General features: G+C 40.5%; 1 protein-coding gene across 6 annotated transcripts in view; it reads left to right on the top strand.

Moving 5' to 3' along the window:
- Window positions 1-15,266, top strand: part of CBLB (Cbl proto-oncogene B) — a 200,544-nt gene extending 185,278 nt beyond the window's left edge. For all 6 annotated transcript variants that reach the window (XM_075907983.1, XM_014570330.3, XM_006116796.4 and 3 more), the window contains exons 18-19: window positions 3,473-3,592; window positions 11,226-15,266. In XM_075907983.1, coding sequence (XP_075764098.1) covers window positions 3,473-3,592; window positions 11,226-11,488 — 383 coding nt within the window. In that variant the 3' untranslated portion in view covers window positions 11,489-15,266. The remainder of the gene's footprint in view (window positions 1-3,472; window positions 3,593-11,225) is intronic.
- Window positions 15,267-27,658: the final 12,392 nt, after the last annotated feature.

Here is a 27,658-nt window from a genome sequence, read left to right as displayed (position 1 = left end):
GCATACATGACACTCGTTGTTGGAATGACAGCAAGCTGGCTTAGGCTCCAGACAAGTAGCGGTGATGCTTGTGGATGGCAGAAATGATCCCAAAAGATTATTTGCTTCCTTGTCAGAGAGGTTTTTGGTTGTCCCTCTTGTGTCTAATAGGCTCACAAATTAAGAGGTTCCCTTATACCCCATCTACAACATCCTGCCATGATAGATAAACTTAATTTTATTTTAACACAAACCCATCCCCTTAGCTCTGATTCAGAATAATGTTATTTTAGCCGTGATCTCAAAATATAAACTCAGTGAAACCCGTTTGAAAAAAAAGCCTGTTGTGTCCACATTAATAATACATATTGATCTGCCTCAACTGCATGTCGATATAAGTGCATAATTTGTATCATAAATCAACAATTTTGTGTATTTTTCCTGTTAAATTACATTAGAGAAACAACTTTATTCTCCAGGTACAGCAATTATAGAAATACTTTAATGAAAAATTCTGCCATGGTTTGATACCTCTTTAAAAAAAATTGGATGATATTTCCCACTGCATCACTTAAAAGGGAACAGCTAAATTCCAAAATCAAGATAAGATTCCATGGATCAGAACAGAGCTGGTGTTGTGTTAAATAGGAATTCCTTTACAATAACTTGTTCATTATGTGGACAGTGTAAGGTATATTATTTCGTTAGCTATTCATTCCTTATATTTAAATGATTAGACCTTTAGTTTTCAAACTAATGTGAGGAGTGTGATGATCTTATTGTTGGATTAAAGGACCACGTCCTGGCCAGCTCACACAGGGATAGCAGAATCTCATTCAAACTCACTTCCCTTTCTCTACTTACACAATGTTTCTTACAGGAGCATGCACCTGCCTCTCTCCCTGGCTGCGCTGGAGTCAGTATGGTGGCAGCACCACCACGTGTGTGTCCTTGTCCCCATTATGTGTACACAGGGAGAGGGCAGAACCATGCATGCATCAGTTGTTGCTCCTGGCAGAAGGATTTCACATAGGGTACATGAGCCGTCTCCCAACACGTGCTGGTCATGTGGAGATTTTGTATTGCAGTAGTGCCTAGGAGCCCCTCTGCAGGCTTTGAACTTGACACTCTCCAGATCTTCCCTTTGCTGATGCCAAAGGCAGGTGCAGTGAAAAAAATTGAGGAACCTCTGGCTTAGGTTTTGTGGCTGTTGTCATACATAAAGGACGTTGTCACTTAGCAACCTGAACTGGGTTTTGAAACTTATTGTTTTTTGCAATAGTCTTTTGTAGTGTTTGTCTCCCAGTTCATGAGTCAATGTTTTCAAACATAGGTAGCAAAATTAGACTTCTAAGTCAGGCACTTGAACTGGACTGATTTTTCAAAATGGTTGAGCTCACAGGAGCTCCCATCGTATCCAGTGTCATTTTAGGTGCTGTGGTGGAGTCCTGTCATTTACTTGTATTGCAGTAGTGCCTAGGAGCCCCAGTCATAGACCAGGAACCCGTTGTGCTAGGCACTGTACAAACAGAGAACAAAAAGATAGTTCATGCCCCAACGGGCTCAGTTTATCACTAGAAGAGTCAATACAAAAACCATGTATGTATATGGATATTTAAATGTTTCTCTATGAAGTGCCATAGAAAGAGATGTGGCTCTAGATCAGTGTTTCTTAAACTATGTTCCACGGAACACTGGTGTTCCATGAACAACTCTCAGATGTGCCGCGACCTCTTCTTTGTTTTTGTCTTTTTTTTTTTCCTGACAGGTTTTTTTAAAGACAATTTTCATGGGTGTTCCACATTAAAAAATATTGTTTGCTGTTTCGTGGCCTCAAAAAGCTTAAGAAACACTGCTCTAGAGGCACAGACATGCTTTAAAAAAAAAAAAAAAAGAAAGCAATTGATAGGATCTATCAAACCCTCAAGTAGAATGTTAAAACGCTGTATTCCTTTAGCTCATCCAAAAAAAAAATCTGAAACATTTGGAAATCAAATTTACGTTTTTCAGTTCAGATCACAGTATTGCAAGGAGTTGTATCATCATGTAATGACATATGATAGGTTTAACCCACCATAACACATCACAAAAACATAACAAAACATATAAATGCAGGACGTGTTTTTGTCTGTCCAGAAATGGCACGCACATTGGAAAAAATACCCCTCAACTGAAAGCTTCAAATAAATGTGCTACACAGTATGAGTACCTGAGAGTAATTAGGTTGAACCCAAGTGACACTTTGATGTTTTCTGCTATCTGTCTAGATCTGAATGTTGAATAATGTGCTAGTACTCTGTACTTTACATGAGAGTTCTGTTCACCATCCATCTTGTCAGATAAGTCACTGCCTGGCGTGCCAAAAGAGGACGGGCAAAGGGGGCAACAGTCCTGGGACCTGGCAATTCAAAAGGGCCCGGGGCTCCCAGGCCCTTTAAATCATTGCCAGAGTGCCAAGCAGTGCTCTCCAGACAACACTAAGGTTTGGGGTGGGACATGCCATGGTGCAGGCAGTGCTGCCAGTGGGCTACCTCAGTCTCGCCCCTTCCACCTGAGGTCCCACCCCTTCCAAGAAAGGAGCTGCCCCCCTCCTCTTCCTCCACCTTTCCCAGGGGCCCAGCAAGGCATATATAGAGTGGATGACTTTGCAAGTTATCTGACTCAAAGGTGCATGCTCATGAATTTCAGGGACAGAAATTACTCTAAAATTGAGTACTGAAGATAAACGAAATGTTATCTATAATTCACAAGGTTATGTGGAAAATTATATGGAAATAATATAACAATAATTTAATATAACTTATAAATGTTCACATAAAACCTGGAAAGTACATTTTATGGTCACTTAACATTTTCCATATGTACGTATTAGATATGATCTGTACTGTCACTGTTCATTAATCTTATAAGTGCCTCAAACTACACAGAGACATATGGTTGTGTGGATTTGTATTTCATTCTTTTTTTGAATGTTCTTGAGATTTCCAAAGCCATATTTTAATTGGTTTCTGTACAAGCCTTCAGATGATTTCACAGCCCTTCCACAGAGCTAGCGAGTTTACAGCCAGGACCTCATCACAAAAAATATACATATCCCCTGCCGTAAATGGATTGAAGTTAAGCACTTGCTGGAGTACTGTCGTCTATGGGGACCTAAAATGGAGAAGAAAATATTCTTCTTTGACTTTGCCAATTACTGAAGAAACATTACAAAGATAGACAGAAAGCCTGCTTACTCCTGTTACCAGTTTCTTTAATATGTGTTGGCGAGGGAGACTATATTAATGTAACTATTTCCCCTGGTTTTCTCTCAGTATAGTTAAATCCCCATTGTAAGAATACAAGAGTGTGAGTGTGAGATAAAGGGAGCACTCCTGCTTGCTTTCACAATCAATTCTCTCCTGAAGGTTCTTGTTCATACAGCTATAATGTAGCCCTGCGTGCATGTATCTTGTGAACATTTTCAACTTAAAGTATCCTCTTCTTTTTATAGATCTCTTTTTTGATCCAGCTATTAGTGTAATTCCTTTGCCTCCTGCTCGAAGATCAACAGGGGAAAATGTCAAAACTAATAGAATCTCCCAGGACTATGATCAGCTTCCATCCTCTTCAGGTAAGGTGAAAAAACCATGCTTCGACAAAGTATTAGCTTAAGAAAGCGAGTATCAGACAAATTGTCAGATGCCAGCAAGTCACATTCATTACTGTCCTGTTTGTGAGGAAATGCCACTGTTGTTCACAACAAGAACTGGCTATCCTCTTCCTATAAAAAACAGTAGATAACGATTGGCGGAACGACAGAGATGGATCCTTCTGAAAGGACATAAAATCTCAGAGTGGTTGATCCAGGCTATGATCTGTAGGGTTGCATAGACTAAAAGAAAAATTATTTTCCCTTTCCATAGTCAGTCCTTTTAATCCTAGCCACTGGCATGAATGCTTATGTGAATTCTGGTACCTCTTTTTTTAAGATAATGGGGTTTCTCTGTTTATTAGGAGATTACAAGAGGTCAGAAGCTATGCAGGGGTCATTGTGTCTCTTGGTTCAATTTTATTCTTATATTGCTCCGTGGACAAAATATTTAAACCTATATATTTTTCTCTCTCATGTATCTTGTGTGGCTCTGAGCATATGTTTAAATTGCCCAGGACACCCAAAAGCAACTAAAATACCATATCCAGTTTGTACCAACCCCATCACCATAATGTAAAAAATTAAAAAGATGGCCATTATACATAACATCACTGATTCAGAAGGAGCCTCAAATTTGTCAGTCTAGTTACAATGTATGGTCCCAAACCTGTGACTGGATTCACATGAATGGACCCTTCCACACTGGTCCAATGACAGATTGAAAGTCTATAAGGAGCTACTATGAGGAAATGCTGTAAGATGGGTGTATAACTGGTTGGAAAACTATTCCCAGAAAGCAGTTACAGGTGGTTCACAGTCAATCTGGAATGGCATAATAAGTGGGTTCCCCCAGGGATCAGTCCTGAGTCCAGTTCTGTTCTATATTTTCATCAGTGATTTTGATGATGGCAGAGAGAGAACAATTACAAAGTTTGTGGGGGTTCTAATCTGAGAGCAGTTACAAGTGCTTTAGAAGACAGAATTAAAATGATCTGAACAAACTGAAGAAATTGTCTTAATGAAATTCAATAAGGACAAATACATAGTAATCCACTGAGGAGGGAACAATTAGTTGCACACATATAAAATAGAAAATGACTGGATAGGAAGGAGTACTGCAGAAAGGGAACTTGGGTTACAGTGGATCACAAGATGAATATGAGTCAACAGTGTGACACAGTAGCAAAAGAAGCAAATATTCTGGGATGTATTAGAGTATTATAAACGAGTCACGGGAAGTAATTCTTCCACTCTGTGCTGATTAGACCTCAGCTAGAGTATTATGTGTAGTTCTGGGCACCACATTTCAATACAGGTGTGGACAAAATGGAAAAAGCTCAGAGAAGAGTAACAAAAGTGATTAAAGGACCAACACCTCTCAGGGATGGTCTAGACTCTAGGTGATGCTTGGTTCTTCCATGAGTTCATGGAGCCGTCCTACAAATCTATGATTCTATCCTTTTATGCACAGCAGAAATTACTTAATACACCAAAGAATGTACATGCCTTTGCAGTACCACACAGCAATTATTTGAAGCGATACTGTCAACTACAAATCTAATCAATTAGAAAGAAATAAAGTAGTTTCATTATTACCCCCATCTCTGAGTCCTTTGCCTATTTACAATTAGTTTTCCTGTTCCACCATTTTCTCTCCTGGTGCTGCATAAAAGCCCTCACAATCAGGAAACTAGCCAACAGAGGGTCTGAGTTTATCATGTGAATAGCTGTACTGAGTTGTGTATGTAGCTATTAGGATTGGGCCATGAAGAACTGTTCAGGGCAAACGGAAATCTTATGCATGCAAACTGTTCTCAAACGCACAAAGTAAACATACTGAAAAACATGATTTTGTTCTCTAGTTTTTTAGTAATTACAGATGTAACTTGCCACAACAGTAGGTGATAGATTTTTCCAACCAAAAATATGATTTTTGTAATGGTTAAGTTGGACCTTTAACAGTGTGTTACTCCAGTATACTGCAGTATAGATTAGGAAGCAAAGGACACTTTTTCCAATTGAAAATACAGGTGAGCTTGAGCATGAAAAGTGCTGGGGATCTTTAATGGTCGCCATTGGTTGGAACCTCAGTTTGATGTCTCCAATAAATGATAGCATTTTCAAGTCTACAGAATGCTTGTGCTCACTGTTTAGATAGCATTGAAAATGGGCTTTATAATGGGCTTTATGTGTTGTTTTATAAAATCTTTAGGACATATTTCTTGTCTTTCTGCCTTCCAGAATGGGGCTCTGACTTTGATGGAAGGGGGGCCTGGGTGTGGTTGTAATATACCTTCATAATAGTAAATGGATTAACTTAAAGGTATTAGAGTGGCAAGGTGAATAAGATATTACCTTTTATTAGGCAAACTTCTGTTGGTGAGTGAAAACGTACCCAGAAGAGCTTACCCAGAGCTCTTCTGAAGAAAAAGATATTACCTCGCCCACCTTGTTTCTCTTGGGACTGGCACAGCTACAACAACAACATGGCCACAACAGCACTGCATACTATAAAGGGTATGGCACTTTCCCTCTGTGCCAGTATAAAAAAACCGTGATTGCTTCATGCATTCAAAATAGAAGATAGTGCATTTTATATTAGTTTAAGGTTTTTCTTTAAAGGTAATAAAGAAGGCGCTTCATTACATTTCACACACTAACTTATACTTCTGTGTAGTCAGTTAATGGATATGCTTTTTTTTTTTATTAGGACTGGTGTATTTTAAGGCACTCCACAAAGGAAGCTGATGTAGAGAAGCTTTTAATTCTGCAAAATGACTGCAAGATGCTTGCTTTATAAGATCTGAAATAGTTTTTTTGTATTGTTTAGTAAATACTTCATTCCCTAAATGGTTTGCATAGCCATCTTCTAAAATATCCCTATATTTTAACCTCTGCTAAAACTATACCAATCCAGCATTATCTATACATAAATGTTTTCAGTTTAATTTGATTTAAATAGCTGTTTCTTAAATCATGCCATGCTATAATTGGAAAGTTGTATTTGCAGTGGTTGTAATTCTATCTGATGGAATTAATGAGTTCCAGTATGAACAGATTCAAGTTACACCTGGATTCAAAAAGGCAATCTTGTATGAAGAATAGAACAGTATTTGAGTTATTCCTTAACCATTCATCTCTGGTAAACCATTTTGCTTCATTCCAAACCTGTTACAGGATTGCTATAGGAGCCACTGTTAGGGTGTGTCTAGACTACATGCCTCCTTCGACGGAGGCATGTAGATTAGCCAGATCGGAAGAGGGAAATGAAGCCGCGATTAAAATAATCGCGGCTTCATTTAAATTTAAATGGCTGCCCCGATCTGCCGATCAGCTGTTTGTCGGCAGATCGGGGGAGTCTGGACGCGATGCCCCGACAAAGAAGCCTTTCTTCATCGACACAGGTAAGCCTCGTGAAACCAGGCTTACCTGTGTCGATGAAGAAAGGCTTCTTTGTCGGGGCATCGCGTCCAGACTGCCCCGATCTGCCGACAAACAGCTGATCGGCAGATCGGGGCAGCCATTTAAATTTAAATGAAGCCGCGATTATTTTAATCGCGGCTTCATTTCCCTCTTCCGATCTGGCTAATCTACATGCCTCCGTCGAAGGAGGCATGTAGTCTAGACACACCCTTACAAAGAAAGTGAATATAGTCCTCTGATTAGAGTAAATTCTGTTCCTAGTATTGCCACTGACTTACTGTACAGTGTTAGGCAAGTCACTTAACTCCTCTGTGCCTTAGGCTGTTTATAAAATGGGAATAATGCCTACCTCACTGTAATGTCCAGCTTAATAGCTGACTTATAAGGACAAACGTATTTCTCTTCTTGTTACTTCTTTTGTTGTCTTAAATATCAAGAAAGTAGATTATGTATGGTGAAATATTGCATGTCTTTTGTCTCTGACACCCATCGCTTAGAGCTCTAAGGAAGATTTACACCATTCTTAACATTCTACAGTGAAGGCACTAAGTTCTTTGCTTCCTTAGCTCCTCAAAATGAGGGATCCTCTGGCCTCTCTCCTATCCCCTTGAGGTGTTTTTGCTTGTACCCCGATAGACTTGTGTGTCCTCTTCCACTCCACAGAGACTTACCTGACAAGTCTCCTTCCTTTCATCCACCAGCATACGTGATTGCATGGTGCTGCTTATCACTGCTGCTTCTCAGAGGGACAGCAGCAGAAGTTAGGGCATGTTGAGAGAACAGGAAGGGAACAGAGGGGGTGCTTCACTGCAGGGGGTAATGAATCTATTTAGCCTCACTGCCAGCAAGAGTCCTGACTTACCTCTAGCTCTTAGCAGCTTAGAAGGCTTCTTCCTCCCCACCATTGATTTCTCCCCCTCACCTGCTGGTAGGGAATCATAGTCTTTTATTAAATTAGCCTGTCCCTGGCAATTGTTTGCTTTGGGAATTACAGTAACTTGTTTCCTAAAGGTTGAAGGCACCATGGGAGCAGAAGTGTTCGTGATTAAGGCTGCCTGCTCAAAGGCTGAAACAATTAATTGAATTGTACGACTATAAAATTAACCGAAAATTCAACCAAAGATTTTTTTTTTTAAAGAAGCTGAGGTGGCTAATGCATCAGTGTGCGTCAAGAGAAAGAGAGTCCTTGTTTTAATGCCCCTAACTCTGAGTTCAGAGGAAAGTACTGTTTAAGCTTAGTATTTTTAAGCTCATAATCTACGGGTACATCTACACAGTAGCACGTAGCTGAAAATAAGCTATCCCATTTGAGCTATGCAAATTGTGTAGCTTATTTTGAAATTTGGCACTGTCTGTATAGCATTTATTTTTAAATAAATCGCTATTTCAGTGTCTTCCTTAATCCTTGTGCTGCGAGGTTTGCAGGAAGCCAGAATAACAAGTCCATTATTTTGAATGTATTTCGAAATAACAGGCGTACTGTTAACATGCGCAGACCTCTATTTTGGGATAACAGATGTTAACCCCTAAATAGCACCACTGTGTAGACGTAGCTTAATAGGATACCTACCTTTGAGTTCAATTTTGTATGGGTATGAAGATATTGAGAAAGGTGTGTTTTAAATGAGTTGAGTTACCTGGAGAGTGAAAACATAAGAACGGCCATACTGGGTCAGATCAAAGATCCATCTAGCCCAGTATCCTGTCTGCTGACAGTGGCCAATGCCAGATGCCCCAGAGGGAGGGAACACACCAGATAATCATCACATGATCCCTCTCTTGTCATCCATTTTCAGCCTCTGACACAGGCTAGGGACACCATTCCTATTCATCCTGGCTAATAGCCGCTGATGGACCTAACCTCCTTGAATCTATCTAGCTCTTTTTTTGAACCCTGTTAAAGTCCTAGTCTTTACAACATCCTCTGGCAAGGAGTTCCACAGTTGACTATGTGATGAGTGAAGAAAAACTTCCTTTTGTTTTAAACCTGCTGCCTATTCATTTCATTTGGTGACACCCAGGTTTTTTATATTGTGGGACAAATAAATAACTTTTGACATGCATCTGACGAAGTGGGTCTTTGCCCACGAAAGCTTATGCTCCAACACTTCGGTTAGTCTATAAGGTGCCACAGGACTCCTCGCCGCTTTTGCAGATTCAGACTAACACGGCTACCCCTCTGATACTTAACTTTTCCTTATTCACTTTTTCCAGACCAGTCATGATTTTATAGACCTCTATCATATCCCCCCTTAGTCTCCTCTTTTCTAAGCTGAAAAGTCCAAGTCTTTTTAATCTCTCTCAATAAAAAATAGTAACGCCAACAGGTTGGAACCAAACCTTCAACCTCTGGAGCTTTGTGCATGAGCCTCTATAGCTGGCTCTCAGCTAAGGCTGTAGATCAAGCTCTCAATGCTAGAGAAAAGCGGAGAGAGTCTGGAGATTTAAAAGCATCCGTGCTTTCAAGACATGGGTGGATTGAGAAGAAAATGCATATGTTACAAATCTTTGAAAAGAATAAAAAATGGTTTCCCTTAATGAAACAATTGCTTCAGCAGGTTTTAGGGAGCATGAAGTTTTTAATCAAAAAGAAATTCCAACTGTGGATTGTGATTGTAGCTCCCAGAACTAATTACCTCTCCATATTTATATATACATACATACATACATGCTTTCTCCTTCACTTTTTTCCTTCCTCCCCCCAAAACTCTATCCAAATTAATTGTATTATTTGTTCTTTAGATCCTTCCATAACCATTTTTCTAAAATTGCTTAGTCATATTCTTTAGTCTTCAGTTTACAGAGGCTACATTATTGGTCTTGTACATATTTTTATTTTAATTATGGCCAGTATTTTTCAATAATACTATAAATTGAGTTTTGTAAAATAAGTGATTAAAGTCCTGATTTTAGTCATTACTCTCTCTTACTGGTAACTTGCTGAAATAGTGCTCATCGCCTAGTCCTACAAGTATTTCATACCTTTTTTCCCTCCTAGGCTTAAACCAGCTTTGTGTTGTGTTTATCATTTGCATTTTTATAGCACTTTTCATCTTCCTTTAAAGACAAAATAATCCTATCTGCTGTTTTTCTCATCACCGTGTTGTGCAGAAAATAAGCAATGTTTCTAGCACAAGATTAAACCAAGTCTTTTCATGTGAAATCTGAATAAAATTACTTCATCTATTTGTTACGTTAACCCCACTATCTTTCTGGAAAAAAAATACTTCCTGGATCTTGTCTGAACTAACAATAGAATTATACTGGTGCCAACAAGCTTATCTGAATGCATACAAACTGAGTCAGGAAATGTATCTTGAGTAGATCCACATAAATGTCTAGGTTGATCCATTGGAGATGTTTAATGTGCTCTGTGGGATTACAATTCAGATATTCTCCCTGTATAAAACTGAGTAGCTGTATGACTTTGATAGCGAAAATAGAATGCTCCTTTGCATCTCTGAATAACAAGACATATCTGGAAGGTTTGAAACAACAAAATGTTATTGCCAGCAGTGTCAATAAACTGGAAATGTTATCGCCATAAGCTTTCTCTAATTACATATCATTGGAGCACTATTTATTGTCAGTAGGACTTTTCAGAATTCTTCTCAAAGGATTAGAAGCCTTAAAAATAAATAAATTAAATACTTTCCACTCAAAGCGTTTCTGCTGTATGCTGTCTTATATTTAAGCTGCTTAGTGTAGCCTCAGTAAGGTTAAAGGAGTTTCAGCAAAGTACCAAATTTACTTGAGTCCTAACCCCTTGACTCTGAAAAGATTAGAAGCTCTGGCTATTAGCTCTGTGTATTAGAACATTATGATGCCTCGCAGCAGTGTTAACTGTGAAGGTTAATGTTCCCATGTAGCACTGCAAAAAAAGGCAACCCGTATACCCAACCAACATCTGAATTATCACAGATATCAGAAACTGTGATATCAGAAGGGAAAAAATTAGGGATCTTTAGGTTGAGAACATTTTCTCTTAAAAGTTCTAATACAGTTTCTACCAGAATTTAAAAAATAAAGAAAGGAATTTCTTAAAATAATTCTTTTAATAGGCTTTGTAAAATTGGATTTTGACTTCACCCTAAATTTGGAGCCTGAATTACTGGAAGCTAGCTCTTTACATCATGGTTAAGCCAGTTTGTAGTGATTGTCTTTTTGATGCTTTGGGTTTTTTTAACAGATGGTTCACAAGCACCAGCCAGACCCCCTAAACCACTTCCTCGCAGGACTGCACCAGAAGTCCACCACAGGAAAGCATACAACTCTGACACCTCCTTGGAAAACGTGGATGCAAAAATTGCAAAACTTATGGGAGAGGGCTATTCCTTTGAAGAAGTGAAGAGGGCACTTGAAATAGCCCAGAATAACGTTGACGTGGCTCGTAGTATTTTAAGAGAATTTGCTTGCTTTCCTCCACCAGTCTCCCCACGTCTCAATCTATAGCAGCGTGCAAGTTCCTGCAGCAGATGAATTTCATGTGTGCGTGTGTCTGTGTGGAACTGAGAGCAGGAGAGAATTTGAGAGAGTTTCTTCTCGTCATCATTAGAAGAGGGTCTGTTTCCAGAAGTCTATCAAAGGAAGATGGCTGTTCTGATCAAGACTCAAAGATGGGCTGAGGCTTCTGTATTTTTGGTAGCCATACTTTTAAAATCAGGGTTGAACTGACAAAATAATTTAAAGAAGTTTACTTCCCTTGAACTTTGAATCTGTGAAATGGTTTTTTTTCCTTGTTTACAAGATGGCAAGTTAACAGTTTTCTAGTTGACACCTGTACTGTGTTCCTGTTTAGATTCCCTTGTACAGTGGTCAGGTCAGCTGTAGCATTTGCAACATTATCCATGCTGACCAGCCCATCAACTAACCCATTTTTTCCAGAAGTTCTATATTTCCATTTCTCCTTTTTATAAGAGGCTTTAATGGTTTTTGCATTTCAATGTATCAAATGCAAAAACAAAAAAAAAGTATGTGGCCTTCACTACTGAGCATTTTCTTCTGAGATTGCTTTGCTATTGAGAGAGGAAGAAATCTGAATGTATAATGCATTATTTTTGTTTATGAACTGCCTTTTTAAAGGTATTTTGACAGTGACATTGGGCAGCTTTTATTTTTATTTTATTATGGATTTTGTCACCTATAAACTTCAAGGTCTTGATCCACGTAGTTTCCACAGTTTAGAAAGACACATGCAGTAATGAAACTAAAGGACATGACAGCTTTTAAAAATTTGAATGCAGATGTTGATGTTGTACTTAAGTTACATAGCAAGCGTGCCTGTTGTTCATGCCTTGAATATCTTTAGGCATGTTGAATAATGGGGAATCTCACTGAATTTTATTAATGATCAGTTGGATTACAATCCTATCCTCTGCAAAGTGGATGAGAGTTAATTTCCTCATTGAGTCATTGTTTTTCAGCTCATCATGGCTTTAGGGACCAGTTCATATTGACATGGGAACATTAAATATTTGGTGCACTGTTAAGTACTAATGCTACTCTAGCAATACATTTTACAAAGCTATTTAGTAACCTCTGTTCACGATATTGCATTGGACTGTTTCATACCCAGATTCACTCATTCGCTATTCCTACATAGTCGGAAACATTTTAAATCTCTTTGCCATGGGTAGTACATCGTTACCTCAGTCTGTTTTTTTAATGTAAAGCACAAATTGATGCAATCAGATCGAGTCTTTTATATTTTTTCTTGCCATACTCTCAAATTAAGAGTCCTCATGTCCCACAGTAATTCTCATTTTGCTGCTTTCTTGTTTTTGTGGAAATCACTGAAATCTCTTTTTTCCCCTCCTATTATTGTTGAAAAGATGAATCATGTGGAAAGTAGAATAGTTGAGTACTTTAAAATGTGGCCAGTATCAGATGTTTCAAATTAAGATAAACTTGGGTTGTGGTTTATATTTATTTTCTTTTTATCTTTTGGTTCTCTCCTTCATTCCTAGCAAGTTGTTAAAGTTGCACCACATAAAAGATCAGATCTCAGCAATAAATGGATTTATTCTAAAGATTTAAGGACAACCAAACATCTCAAGTAAATAATTCAAAGGTACTGAGAAAACCCAGTGGAAATTACAATTATCATATCATTTCATCAAAAGCTTTTCTCTTTAAAAATAAGAAAGCTAGAAAAATCATTCCTTTGCAGGATCACAAGGCATGGTCATCATTAATGTGTCTTGGTCCAGTGAAACAAGATGATCAGAGGCATTTGAGCTACAGGGATATGTTTCTGTTCTGTTTCAATCTAAGTAAATGATTGAGTTTATGTACTAGAAAGGATATCTGCAGATTCCTTTCAATGTTTATTCTTTGGATAGGAATAATGAAAGCTTTTGGCAGATGTTTTACCCATTGCTCCCATTGTTTTCAGTTTCTTTGGGTTTTTTTTTTCTTTTTTATATCATATTGGTAGCACTTGTACGTTTCAGCCAAATAGAAATTTAGAATGATACATACTGTTAAGATAAATGTTTCAATTTTATTAAAGCGGCTTAATTACAGTTCTAACATAACTACCAGCGATAGCAAAGAAGAAGAAAAAAATTGCACAGAGAAGCAAACAGTCTGCATCTCATCTTGGAATTTCCAATCATATTCCATAAAACTGGCCCAGAATATAAAATTTTAATCAGGATCTCAGAATAAATGACACCACCATGTTTCAATAAAGGAGCAAGAACAAAATTCATGTGAAATATTTTAAAATTACTTTCTATACAAGCTCTTTCTGTGGTTTTTTTTTTAAAGTAACATTCCCAGCCTGTTTGGCATAATTTGTTTTTTGTACATGTGTTTAAAACCTTTGTAATGTAATAGCATATAGGCCTGCTGACCAGGATGGGGGGCAACAATGGGGGCACTTGCCCCAGGGCTCAGTGATTCAAAGGGTCTGGGGCTCCCAGTCACTGCCGCTGCAGCAGCGGCCAGATCCCCAGACTCTTTAAATTGCTGTGAGAGTGCCACACCACGTGTGCCGCGTAGCTCTGAGGGCAGGGCAGGGGATCCTGCTCTGCAGTCTGGGCAGCGCTGAGGGCTGGCTGCCCCACCCCTTCCACCTGAGCCACTTCTGGGAGCATAGAGCCTGCTCCCCCCCATACACACCTTGACCAGCTGTCTGTGGAAGCTCCCTGGTAGCACAGGTGGTGGCTTTATACTCTAAAAGTTCCATTCATCGTTAGATAAACCTAATCAGACCCTCCTACGCGGTGGAACACGAGATGCTTCAGACCCTGTTTTGGTTAATAGATTTAAAACCAAATTGAGCGCAGTTGCCTTGTAGGTTGTTGGCTGCACAGTATTTAATGGGCTTGAGAGAGGTAAATCTGACAATAGTTTGGTTCCCCAAAGTGTCTTTTAACAGTTTAAAAAATAAAGGTTTGATCTTGCAAATACCTGTGAACATATGTAACTTCAAGCACATGACTGTAGGGGTGTACTCAAGTGAAGTTGCTCAATTTCTTGAATGTGTGTAAAAGTGGGGCCTACAAATCTAATTTTCGGTAACAATCCCTTTTAGGTCATCATATCAACATCTTATTTCCTTGATGCAAAAATTCCTGCATTTTAACAAGATTTGCTGAATCAAAAGATGAGCAATAGTAATGACTGTCAGAAGCATGGATTCTTTCCAAAGATGCTAGGTAAAAATTGAAACTGCTGAAATAAATGAATTCCATGTGATTAGCCATTTAGCAGGTTGGCTGGAATCCTAAAATGGCCACTGATCAAATGTGTCAATGTTTCATAATCCAAGTGCACATCTGGCAAAGACTTTTTCATAATGTGAATTTAGATTTTTGTGTCCAAATCATTTCCTCTTATAATTTCAGCTTGAAACTTTACTTTGCACTGATTATTCTGAACTGTTAACTGTTTTAAATTTGTGTCTTAAAGCTTGACAGATTTGGAAGCAGGTGAACAGTGTATTTTAAACAGATTCAGGTACTGCTTGTTGACCTGGAATAGGGTTTCTAGGAATGATTTCCTGAAAAGGACTGCAATAGTTTCCATTTTGAAGGTTTTCTTCCAAATAACTATTTTATCAAAAATGCCTTTTATAAACTTGTCTAACATGTGATAAACATAGTGATGTGTTCAATTAATTTATATTTTATTCCACATTCTTTTTCAATTCTGGTTATTATGTAACCTCGAGTACTTTATCTGTTCTTGTAAGATATTTTATAAAATTAATGTTAACAGAATACCAAGTTGGTCTGTGATTTTCAAACCTATGACTCTGATCTTGAATATTGTTGCTCGTGGGTTCAGAAGAACATAGTTATCCTAGATTATACTTTATAGGGATTGGGGCATTGTTGTAAAAGCCAGAAAGACAAGTGAAATGGTCTTAAAATATGGTGAATCAAAGCATTTGGAAACACCCCCATTGTTAGTGTATCAACTACAATTCAGTTATTTCACTTTTCAAATTCAGCTAATTAAAAAAATAAAGCCAAATGACATTTTATAAGGTAAAAGTACTTCAGAACAAACATTCAATATTTACACCATTCAAGGATACTGAATCATAAATACTTACATGGTGGTTTATTAAAGCATCATGATTCTTACTCTGTTCCTGAGGTGATAATGAAATTCTCAAAATCTATAAGGCTAAAGGCAAAGTATTGTATCTCAATGAGGTAACAGGATTTTTCCTGAGGAAAAAGGCACTAGGCCCACTGTTGTTGCTGTAATAAAACTTTAGCATCAAATCCTGCTTGTTTTACTACATGAGCTTTGTTGGGAAAAAGTAGCCTGTGAGTAGGATTTCCCATGTACAAAGTATTCAAATTCTGAAAGTCTTTAGAGAAGATACACTCTGAAGAGGAAAACGCAGTGATTGCCATTTAAAAACTCAATGTTTGCCACTTTGCCAGGTAAGATGAGGGATGACATTTCAACAGATCCACCTGCATCTGCTCAACCATTTTGAGAGGAGAAGATGCTGAAGTACATTGGCTGTATGAACACAGGACAGATTGGACCTGTCTAGTCTGGCACCTTTGGGACTTGACCAGTGCGGAAGCAAAGAATTTGACAGACCATTGGAGGTCAATATTGTCTAGCAGCATTACCAATACTTCCATTGTTTACTGGGTTCTTTGAAGACCTTTAGGGGTAAATTAGAGCTAAATAGCAACACAGAACATTGAAAGCAAGGAAAGGTGGCTGTAAACAAACTTTATGGGACTGTGGGAAATTTGGCCACACCCATGTTAAGTGGACATCTGACTGACTAAAATCATCCTGGACCACATATATTAATGCCTGTTTGTTTTCTGGTTTTAGTTCAGGGGTTTCTTATGTTTTCATTTCCTTCACTTCTCTTTTGTCTCAGTAAGTGTGAGCAGTTGAGGCCACATGGTATCTTATTGGGAGATTTTGAGGTTGGAAACCCAGTCACTTTATTTTAACTTGATTCCTTTATCCCATACAATGAAATGACTGAAACCCTGCATTCTTATCAGCAGGGCTCGACAAATTAGACAATCTACTCGCCCCTGGTGAGTAGATTGTAACCCGGAAGAGCCAGGTTCCGGCAATCTGCGCATGCGCAGATCGCTGGACAGCGCGGCTGGCGAGCGGGGCTTGCCGTGGTTCGGCAAGCCCTGCTTATCAGACCAGAGGTCCAGGTCCACCTGCAAGACAATTTACATTTGGAAACAAAATGTGCTGTCCTGGAGCCTTAGCAGTTCCACTCTCCCTTAAGGGATATTTCTTGTGTCTCAAGGTAAATTCCATTGAGTTGTTATTAAAGATTAATAAATAACCCTGCTTGCTCCCTGCAGGATGGAAGGAATTTCCTGGCTATGAGATTGTATGCACAACAGTGAGGCTGTTGCTCCCAAAACCTGCTTTTAAAATAATCCTGAATGAGACTTTGAGCTTCCCTCAACTGCCTGTAAAATAGCTCCATATAGGAGCCAGCCAGTGTATCTACATTGGCATTTACTTCAGATAACTCAATTTGCTTTTTTTGCTTGGCCTTAGGATAACTACTCTGGTAACCAGCAGGCCTGGGGAGAGAAGGTATTCACACACACAAACAGGAGAATGCTGGATTAAGATTCCTAGGCCTGCCTCTCTCACCTGCATACCAAATACAGCCATTGCAATGGACATATTTTCAAGTATAAATATTTCATCATAGACTTGTTTTGAAATGCCTGGGTGTCTGGAACCTCTTTGAGAATATTTGGCAAAAATGCTCCAATCCTGAATTAGGACAGCCTTCTTCAAAGAGATCTTCTTTAAAGAGATGTCTGCTGTGCAACAGGATGTCACAGCATTAAAAGTGTCAAACAAAAATGCTAAGTGGTAAAATACCTGAAAATCCTAGCAAAATATCCTGCAGCCTGATACAGTGTTACAGGAGGATATCCTCCTGGTAAAAAGCTCAGTTTATTGATTTGAGGGTAGATTGAGTGTATGTTAATCTAATGAAGTAGAAGCGGGGAGGAGAGTCAACAAATGCCTGCTTGACTTGGAGTCAGAAACTACGCTACTGTATTCACCTTTTTTAAACATCTGTTACAGCTGAACAGAGCGTGGGTAGTAATTGAGATTCTACAGTAGCCCAGGTCAACAACCAAGTTTTCTCCCTAGACAGAATTGGAGATGCATATGCTTGCCCTTCTCTAGCCATCTGTATAATGACTAGGAGGAAGTGTTACATTGGAAATGTTAGCTCCAAGTTGCCCAATAAATATTTATCCTCACAATGGAAGTGCAATAAGGATACCTTATTTTTCATCTACTTGTTAAATAGAGCTGAATTCCAAATTTCAGATAGGCAACTCAGCCATGCCTCATTAATTTGAAATGGTATCGCTAAACTGAGGTAAGTGCTTATTCTGACTGATTAGAACAAAAGACTTTAGTTCATTGGCCTTAGATCAGGGATTGATGGATACAACAAGATTTCCCAGTTTTTAGAAGATAACATACAACTTCCGGGTCATTCTGCTAACGGGCAGTGAGACTTTTTGATCCTGTTGTTCTGTGGTCACCTTAATGTGCAAGTTTTTTGTGGCAAATTCAATTAAATATCAAGGAAAGAAATGTATAGAACTAGGCGGAAAACTCTTTCTGAACTGGTCTTGGGGTAGCAGATTTCTGCGTTCCTATGCTGGTTGCTGTGGAGAAGGATAAAAGTGGTCTCTATTGTATTTTATGGCTTTCACCTGCAGTTATTCCCCACACACACGTTCAGCCCGGATGTAAAGGGTTAACTGGTTACCCAGTAACACCGTTGCTGGGTGATGCTTAGTGGGTAAATGGTTAACAGGCAGCCTAGCCAAGCCGGAGCAGCCCATGGCACGATGCAGTATGCTTGGCTAGGATGTAGCAGCCCCCACCTGTGGCATGACACAGCGGACCAGGCCAAGCCAGAGCAGTCCCCCAACCATGGTATGATGAGCTCGGCTTGGCCTGGCCAGAGCAGCCCTTAGTGCACTGGGACAAGTTAACTTTTTAAACAGGATTTTACATCCCTAGTGTTCACAAGTGCAACTGTGAAATCCCAACTAAAGGAAGTATTCTGTGCAATGAACAGCTCAGTGAGTCCACAAAGTTAACAGCTTTGAGTAGTTTTTACTGGGGCGTTTTCTGAGCAAATTGTTCTGGTGTTCGCCTTAGCTTTAGCTGTAAAGACTGCATTAGCGCTGTGCATAAGTTATTCCCCGCTAAGGATGGCAAAGCTCAGGTATCTGTGAGGAGTTTAACAGCTCCTTTTCCAGCCTTTGGTAGAATGTACTGCAAGCTGTTGCTGACTTCAGTGCAGGACCTATCAGAGTTTGATGGGGGATGCAAGATCTTTGTATATCCATTCTTTGCTTGGTGAGAGCTGCCAGTGCATGCTACTAGAGCTCCCTGTCCTCCTCAAAGGCCTGCCATTAAGGGTTTCTACAGCTTCCCATTTTGTGACCCTTCTGTTCATGTGAATGTGAGCACTGGGAGGCTGCCGGGGTACATCTACACTGGAATAAAAGATCCCCAGATCAGCCTCGGCTGTCCTGAGTCAGTTGATTTGACCTAGGGCTTATGGGGCTAAAAATTGCTGTGTAGACATTAGTGCTTGGGCTGCAGCCTGGGTTCTGAGAGGTTCCCTCCCCGGCTTCCAGCCCCGGGAACCTGTCATCAGCTGACCCATGATAGCCATAGGTGTTTCACTGAAGTGTAGAAGTACTCTGATTTTAACCAAGTCTGGTCGTTGCTGGTTCTTTAATTTCCCAGAGCCTGCCTGAGACAGGAAAGGGTTAATTGAATGAGGTGATTGTGGCTCAGTCTAGGAAAGATGGGCCTGATAGCTGGTAGAGGGAGGAAACGGAGGTTGATCCTTCTGTTGCTGGATGTCATCTGCCAAAGAGCAATACTCTTGTAGTCCTAATGACTCCCCCCCCTTTTTTTTTAATTAAAATCTGTTGTGATCTTCCCTTGTTTGTTCTAGACCTTATCCCATTCAAGCAGATGCAGGCTGGATAGCTACTGAACATTCCAGAAGCGATATACTCAGACACTTCCAGTAATACAGAACATGCACCCGGTCCTTACTTAGTTTTGTATTGTACCAGCGTATTGTACACTATGATTGAGCACCTACCCTAGCTTTCCATGGTGAGGTCTACAGGCTGCAGGCTGAGCCAGAGTAGGAAAGGGTTAATTTTCTGCCCCAGGGACAGGGAATTTAATCACTCCAGCCCCCACAACACCTGCCAGAACCAAGCCTTCAAGGAGGGGAGGGCCCTCCAGCTGCAGTGAATAATCAGATTAAGAGAACAGCTCCTACAGGGGACTCCCCTGCCCAGAATTAGAAAGAACTGCATTTTCAAGGCCTGAGGACTGCAGCCAGGCTTGGGGGACAAGGAGCTTCCTGGGGAAGAGAAGGCTCCCTTTCTAGAAGACCACCACAAGGGATTAGATGCAGTAAGATACAGCTGGTTTGGGGAGAGGGCAAACAATTGAGAAAATGTCAAAAATGTGCCTGGCTTTGTTTTGATTTTGCTGCTAAGTTAGAAATACTCAGCTTCTGTTGGCTGTAGTCACAAGAGATTCTGAGGGTTAAGATTTGTCACGTGTAGAATAATACCTTGCATCTCTGCTAGCCCCATGTGTCTGAGTGGAGCTACGAGAACAGGTAAAATTTCCCATTAGTTATTAGTATTGAATTTGCAGGGAAGGGTAAGTGACTGATTAAAACATGTTATTTCTTGTTTTGATGGGGTTGCAGTTCCTATTTCAACACTGTTACAGATTTACCTTGCTGCTTATCACTATGGTGCCTGGACACTTTCCATGTAAAATCAATAGCAGTGAACCCCAAGGAGTCTAAAGTCCCCTACCCTGCCCTGAGATGTGGCTTATTGAAAGCTCTACCTTAGGGCATGGGGGCTGTAAGGTTGATTTTAATCACACCTTGTTGCAAGGGAGAGGAAAGAGATGGAAGTGTATGGATTTGGTTATAGTGGAAAGACACTATCAATCACCGTTTCCAAAAATGGGGAAAAAAAACCTACCTCAAATTCTTTTAATGGAAGGAAAAAGCTATTAAAGTCAAATGGATGTTATGTGGAATAGGGTGGTGAGTGGGTTGGAAAGAGAAATGGTCTCCAGCTGGTTTTTTCCTTCTTGATTAATCAACAGTTGACACATCTTCTGCTAGCTAGTCAGTTACTGAAATCATACCAGCTTACCAGTGCTGTCTTTTTCACATAGCAAATAGTGTTTCAGTCAGACAGTATCTATCTCTTGGTGGTAAGCCAATGATGGTGTGGGGGGCTCAAGACAAAACTGTAAATCAGAGGAAATGGATAGTGGGGGGTAGACAGGCAGCTCCTACAGAGTGAGATAAATATCACTGAAGAAAGATGAAGTAAATGCTCCCCACCTGAAAAAATAGTAAAGATGTTGAAAGGAAAGAAGGGGCAAAGTAGCTCAAAGCCCTGAATGGAAAAAAATGTTTTCAGTGGCGGTGTAAATGAGAAACTTAAATGCAAGCAATTAAATGAGTAGATAATTTAAAACCTCGTTAAAAGGGGCTATTGAATCATATTAACTCCAAGCCTCAATACAGAAAGGGAACAGCTATTATTTGTTCCTGATGCTGTGTAGCTTTAAATGATACACACTTTCTAGGATTAGGAAGTATTCATAAAATGTACTGCTTTTTTTTTAACTTACTGACTGGAAAACATGTATTTACTGACTCCCACAAATGAATAATTAAGTGAGCAATAAAAAAGCAAACGATGGTTAAACAAGCAAACAATGGTAACACGTGACACAATATATTTTGTCCCATGGTGTATCAAGTGTCTTGTATACACTATAGTAAATGTACAGTAGTAGGGGCTTGTAGAACTAATGAAATCTAAATAACATTAAAACCCCACTGCAGCCCAGCACTGATCTTAAAAAGGTCTTTGCAAAGATCATAAAGCATGTGGGTTATGGCAGTGGTACTCTATTTGGACCTGGAGTCTTAGGTGTCACAGGAACATCACTTAACCTCATCAAGACACATTGTTCACACAGTGTTCAAGATTTTGCCAATTCCAAGTATTGTATGTTGCTGTTAATCGTTTCCTCCTCCGTGCATCACTCATATTTTGATTGCTCTTTTTCAAACTTCAAATACTAGTTAGATTTTTTTGTTTTGTTTTGTATAGAAATTGAAGTTTCATTGTCAATTCAATGACTGTAATTACATGGCAGTAATATTGTACTCCTGCTGTGGTGTTGCTTTTTATGCCTATCATTACCACTATCTCATGACTTAGTAGGCTAACTACATAACTGAGAGAAATTACACAGTAAATAAAGTACTGTATTGCTAATCCTCATACATTTCAGCCAACACTAATGGTTTTGAGTGCCTCCATTTTTGGGCACCCAATTTAAAATCTATATGCTGAGAGCACCCAGTATCCTTTAAGGTGTCTCTAGGAGAGCACCCAAAAATCACAATCATTTTTGGATAGTATTGGGATTCTTAAACGTATGTATTCAGAATAATAACATACGTGCTGATACCTTATTTTATGCAGCAGCTTTCATCTGCACATCTCCAAGTGATTCACAAAGGAGGTTAGTTTACCTATAGGGGAATCTGAGGCACATTGAGAGAAATGACATGCCCAAGGTTAGTTGGCAGGCCAGAGGCAAAGCCAGGAATGGAACCCAGAACTCCCGGGTCTCTGCCTGGTAGTCTATCAAATAGACTACAATTCAGGCACGTAGCTAAGCTTCTGGTTATGTGAATTGGTTTGTTAGTTAATGGAAAGCATACTCACCTTGATTGAACTGCACTGTAATTGTAAGGTAATATACTCTAAAATGTAACTGTTTCTTGTGCTCTTGATGCTGCAGTTGGGTGATGTACATTTTGTGAAAATTGAAGAAAGGCATGTTGAAACCTGCAGAATGCCTGTTCCTTATGCTAGAGGGGTACTTCAAAGCAGCAGCACCACATGGATCCCGTACCCCAGCTCTGTGTGGCACAGCCCCTTTGAAATACCACCACAGCGTTTCAAAGCGGCAGCGCCATGTGGAACCCAGGGTTTGGTGGGGACTCCCTAGCACTTCCGCTATCCGTTTCCTCTGGGAGTCCCTGGCTGTTCTTGGGCTCTGTGTGGTGCTGCCACTTTGAAATGCCAAGCGGAGTCTGGGATCAGCTGGCGACTCCCCAGCTGACCTCAACTCCACATGGCATTTCAAAGCTGGAACTCTGCATGCAGCCCGGGGCCAGTGGAAAGTCCCTCTGACTCTGGGCACTTCTGCTTTGAAATGCACCAGTGCCTTGGAAGCGCCCGCATGGAGCCTGGAGTCAGCTGAACACAGAGTTCCACATTGCTCCTGTGAAATGTACAAGAGCCCCAGCGGGGCAGCTGCCCCTGTCATGCTGCAGCGTGGCTACTGGAGGGCTCCCCAGTGATTGCTGACAGACTTGCTGGGTGCTTGGGCCAGGTTGGGGGGAGGGTAGTCTGTGTGCTCCCAGAAGGGACATAGCTGGAAGCAGTCAGTCCTCAGCGACACCTGGAGTGCGCCAAGCTGGCCCTGCACCCCCAAGGCAGCACTGGCACTCCAGCAGCGATGTAGAAGGGGCTGGAACTCCAGCTGCTGCCACTTCTGTGGAAGCAGTGGCTGGGAGCCCTGGGCCCTTTTGAATTGCCCCCTCCTGGCCGCCCCTCTCGGCTGCAGGCCTGGTCCTATGACCTCTATATATGATTGTATAACACAGTATGGAGAAGTAGTGGTGACCAGTCCTGTAATAGACGGGTCCCTGTCTTTGGTCCGTTCTCACCAATGCTTCTGTCACAGCTCCCGTCCAAATTCAGCTCCCTTCACTGGATCTCCTGAATCTCTCCCCCAAGCAACTCTTACCTGTCTTAACACCCATAACTACCAATTTGTAGTAGACACTAGAGAGTATCTGGTCCTTTTTCAGTATCCGGTCACAATGTCTTTGTTACCTGGAGGAGATGGAAAATAAAATTCTCTACAATTTTATAATTGTATCCATCATATAAATTGACGATGTCAAGAGGTGCCCTGATTGTGGAGATTCTTCAGTGAATGACTTTTACACAGACAAGCCTGGCCTAACATCTTATAATTGGGGGAAAGCCTCATTGAAGGCTGAAACAAAAACAGAACTACACCTATCCAAAATATGATTGAGGAGTAGAACTGCAAATGTCAGTGTCCTATTCTTAGAAATGATGTAGGCAGTTAGGAGTGTGTCTCACTGAAACTGAAGTGACCTTGGGTCTTAAGTACCTAGCCCCCTTTATTTCAGGAAAATTATTGAATGATTTGCATCATAAGGAATGAGCCTGATTTACCCTGGCACCTATGTTACAGAGTGATGACCAGAAGCTACATAGTTGTCATGGAAACTCTGTGAAACATCATAATTGGTCCCAAAATTGGTAGCTTAAACCAGAAGTTGACGGGTTTTTTCTATTAAACATGAAGTGACTTTGACAAAGTGTCACAAACGATGACACCTTAAGTACTGTGGCTTAACTATTTTTTTTTCTGTTACTTTTGATGGGAAAATGAGAGGGATGCTGCTTAGCTTATTGGACTCAGAGGTAGGAGAATCCAGTTTTAAGATTAATTTCCCTCCTTGCTTTTCCCCTGTTACAGAAAGCCCAAAGCTTTAATTAGCAGAATGCAGGTGCTCATGTTAACTTCTAACTTCAGAATGTAGCTAAGGATGGCTAGTGATCTTAGTATCTTGCATATGAGAGGGCAGGAAGAAAAATTAAAAATAACTATAAACCACAACGGATTTGATTAGTCTTAGTGCACAGTGGAGACACAAAGATGTCCAAACAGCCTATCACAATATGTCAAAAGCCATAATTCTATCCCAGAAGAGATTTGAATTTCATTTTGGTTTCCTCGATTTCTGTCCCAAACTCTAGTGTTAGTTGCTGTGGACAGTTAAACAGCTGCTACATTTTATTTAATGGAAGCTGAAATTTAGCAGAGGATGAAAGATTTCTGTGATTTATAGATGTTTGGGATTCTTCTGAGTAACAGTTGCTACTGTACGTAAATAGAAATTCCCCTACTACTATGCACTAAGTAAGGTTAAATAAGACCATTCTGCTTCCCTTTAACGTCCTCGCCAAAGGCATTTGTATACTTTTTGAAGTTTCTTTTATGTCTTTGTTCACCAGTTAGGTAATGTTTTCGAGTTGCCTCCCTTTCAATGCCTGCACACCGTATGTGACATGGTCACCCTAGTTCCTTTTAAACTTCAACTTGGTTTACCTCATCTTCTCTGTTCATTTAAAAATGGTTTTTCATTTCAGAGTGGACTTTGGGAGACGTGAGATCCCTCTGATCTGCTCTTGTCCATCCTTGCCCTGTGTTGTGCATTAGTTACTGAGCCCTTGAAAGCTCTTCCCCATCTTCTTGATGTGCTTAAGAGAGAAGCAGCAGCAGCAGCAATCACTTTGTGGTGTTTTTTTTTTTTTTTTAATTGGACTCTTTCTCAAGGAACAAGGGAACATTTAGTGACTATGCTGGCTCCTTTCTTTACCGTTGATTTTCCCTTTAGAACTCAGTGCTGCCATTTCAATAAAAGCAGATCATTAGCTGTTCCTTGGCAGTTTGTTCCATCCTAAAGTGACTAGCTTTCTTTAACTGGACAGTTGGCAACTATTGGGTTCTGTGTGTCTGTCCCCTTTTCCCCCCTCCCCTACCCCGGTCTCTGTGAAATGTTGTGTGTTGATTCAAACACATCATTTCTCATGCTCTTCTTCTTTGGATGATTTAAAACCCATACAGTGATAGGGAATCTTGTTGTTCTTAGTTCTTTGTATGCTGTTTTTAATTTCTGTGTTGTGATTTTTTTTTTATTGAGCATGTTGGTAGAAACCACAATTATAACCTTGTACACATTTGTTTTCTTTCTCCATATCGTGTCTGTGTGTGTGTGTGTGTGTGTGTGTGTGTGTGTGTGTGTGTGTGTGCTGTGATAGGTTACTTCCTGCTTGTGGTGGTGGTTCTTACCACATTGAATATTTTGTAATCCTAGTGTCTATTGAAGGCACTTTGGGCTGTGAATTTATCAAAAATCTCTGCTTCGATGGGGCATGTGCTAGGTTGTTTTTTAGGTAATACAGTACACATATAGGGAAGTCCTGGTATGACACAAGCAGCAGTGTTGGTGAGGTACTGAACTACTATCCCAGGATGATGCTAGAGAGGTTATAATTGTGTAGAGCCATCTTTGGGACCACTTGTAATTAAATCTGCCATGGCTGTGGTAATCAGAGTAGAGGAAGTAGCCTCCTTGTCTGCTTGGGTGATTGTAATAAAGTGTGACATGCAGGAGTGTTGGTAAGAAATTAAACATTTTCCTGGCTTCAATAATGTGAGGTGGATTAGGGCTACATGGTAACGGAATATCAGCCGACTGCAGTGATTGTTCCTGTAATACTAGTAATTGTACAGTTACAATAGATTCCCGCAGTTCCCATCCCTAAAGAGCTTACAATTCAAATAGACTAACAGACAAGTGATGTGAAAGAAGATTCATGATTATCCCCGAAGCTGAGATGGGCAAATTGATGAAGATGCTATGCAATGAGAGTTATTTTATTTTGAGCACCACTTTGCCCATTATCAGTTCTCAAATAGCAACACAAGCTTTTCTGAGCATGAAAACTTTTTTAAATGAAAGGGCCTTGGATTCGGGAGGGTGGAGGGGGGGTTATGTTGAATGACCTAGTCCCTGGCTTGTCACCCATGACCTGCACAAGATTTTAACTGCCTATGTAGGGCTGACAAATTTCATAGCACATTGCTTTTTCACTGAGCCATCCACCTTGCCTGAAATGTATTTTTCAAGATCTAAATGATATCTTGTGCATTTCTTGGTTACAGTGATTTTAGCATTTCTTATCCACCTTCTGAAGGAAGCGCTGACAGTCTGGCTTCCTTCAAATATTCTCCGGTGGATGACATTCATTATAGTTGCAGAGCATCGCTGCTTCAGATATATGCTGTGGCCTCCTTGAATGCTGTCATTCCTGCCTAACAACACAACTCTCGTTTTCTCTCTGCACCATTGGTAATTGGAATCCTTTTCAGGACATCTCACCCTTCTCCCTGCCCTGTGCAAGAGTTTTGCAATGTTCCGTCTCTTTTTTTCTAATTACCTGTGTCTTGTGCCAATCACCAATCAAAATCTTGGGACAGGAGACAAAAAATGACGCAAGACAATGATCAAGTCAAGTAAGATTGAAGCTGGAAAGGGGGGTAATTGCACCCACAGTGAAGAGGAACGATAAAATTATGACAAATATAGAAAGCTGGTGAGGGAGGTGTATAGGCCCTTTGAGGTTGAACACAGGGAATTTAATGACAGGCATGAGCTGTATTGTGGAGGAAGTGAATTTTTCCTCTTCTTTTCATCAGGCAGAGGAAGGGAAGATCTGCTGCAGAGGGCTTTCAAGGGTGGAGATCAGCTATAACTGATGACCTAATCACACAGCACTGCGTGGAGCCCGGGGTCAGCTGGGGGCTCCTAGATAATCCTGGGCTCCATGCAGCATTTCCATGGAACCTGGAGTCAGTTGGGGAGTCCCCAGCTGATCCCAGGATCTACTGAAATGCAGCACGGAACTCGGGGTCAGCTGGGGAGTGGCAGTGCTGCATGGAGCCTGGGATCAGTGCAGGATTCTGAGTCCCCTCCCTCCCACTCCATGCTGACCCCAGGCTCCATGTGGGCACTTCTGCTTTGAAATGCACAAGAGCCCCTTCTTCCCCACGGGAATGCTTGTAAATTTCAAAGCTGGCACCTGTGTGCAGCCCGGGGCCAGCGGGAAGTCCCGCTTACTATGGGCTCCACATGGGTGCTTCCGCTTTGAAATGCATAAAAGCCCCTGAGGACTCTTGTGTATTAAAAAGTGTAAGTGACCTCATGGAGCTGGGTCAGCAGGACTTCCCGCTGGCCTCGGGCTGCGTGCGGAGTTCCACATTCCTCATTTGAAATGTACAAGAGCTCCAACGGGGACTCTTGTACATTTCAAAGGAGGAATGCGGAAGTGCCTGTCGACTAGTAAATTTATCAAT

This window comes from Pelodiscus sinensis, chromosome 1, assembly GCF_049634645.1.
Source record: "Pelodiscus sinensis isolate JC-2024 chromosome 1, ASM4963464v1, whole genome shotgun sequence".
Classification (NCBI taxonomy): domain Eukaryota; kingdom Metazoa; phylum Chordata; order Testudines; family Trionychidae; genus Pelodiscus; species Pelodiscus sinensis.
The sequence above is the reverse complement of the archived record's forward strand: the minus strand, read 5'-3'. Positions and strand labels throughout refer to the sequence as shown.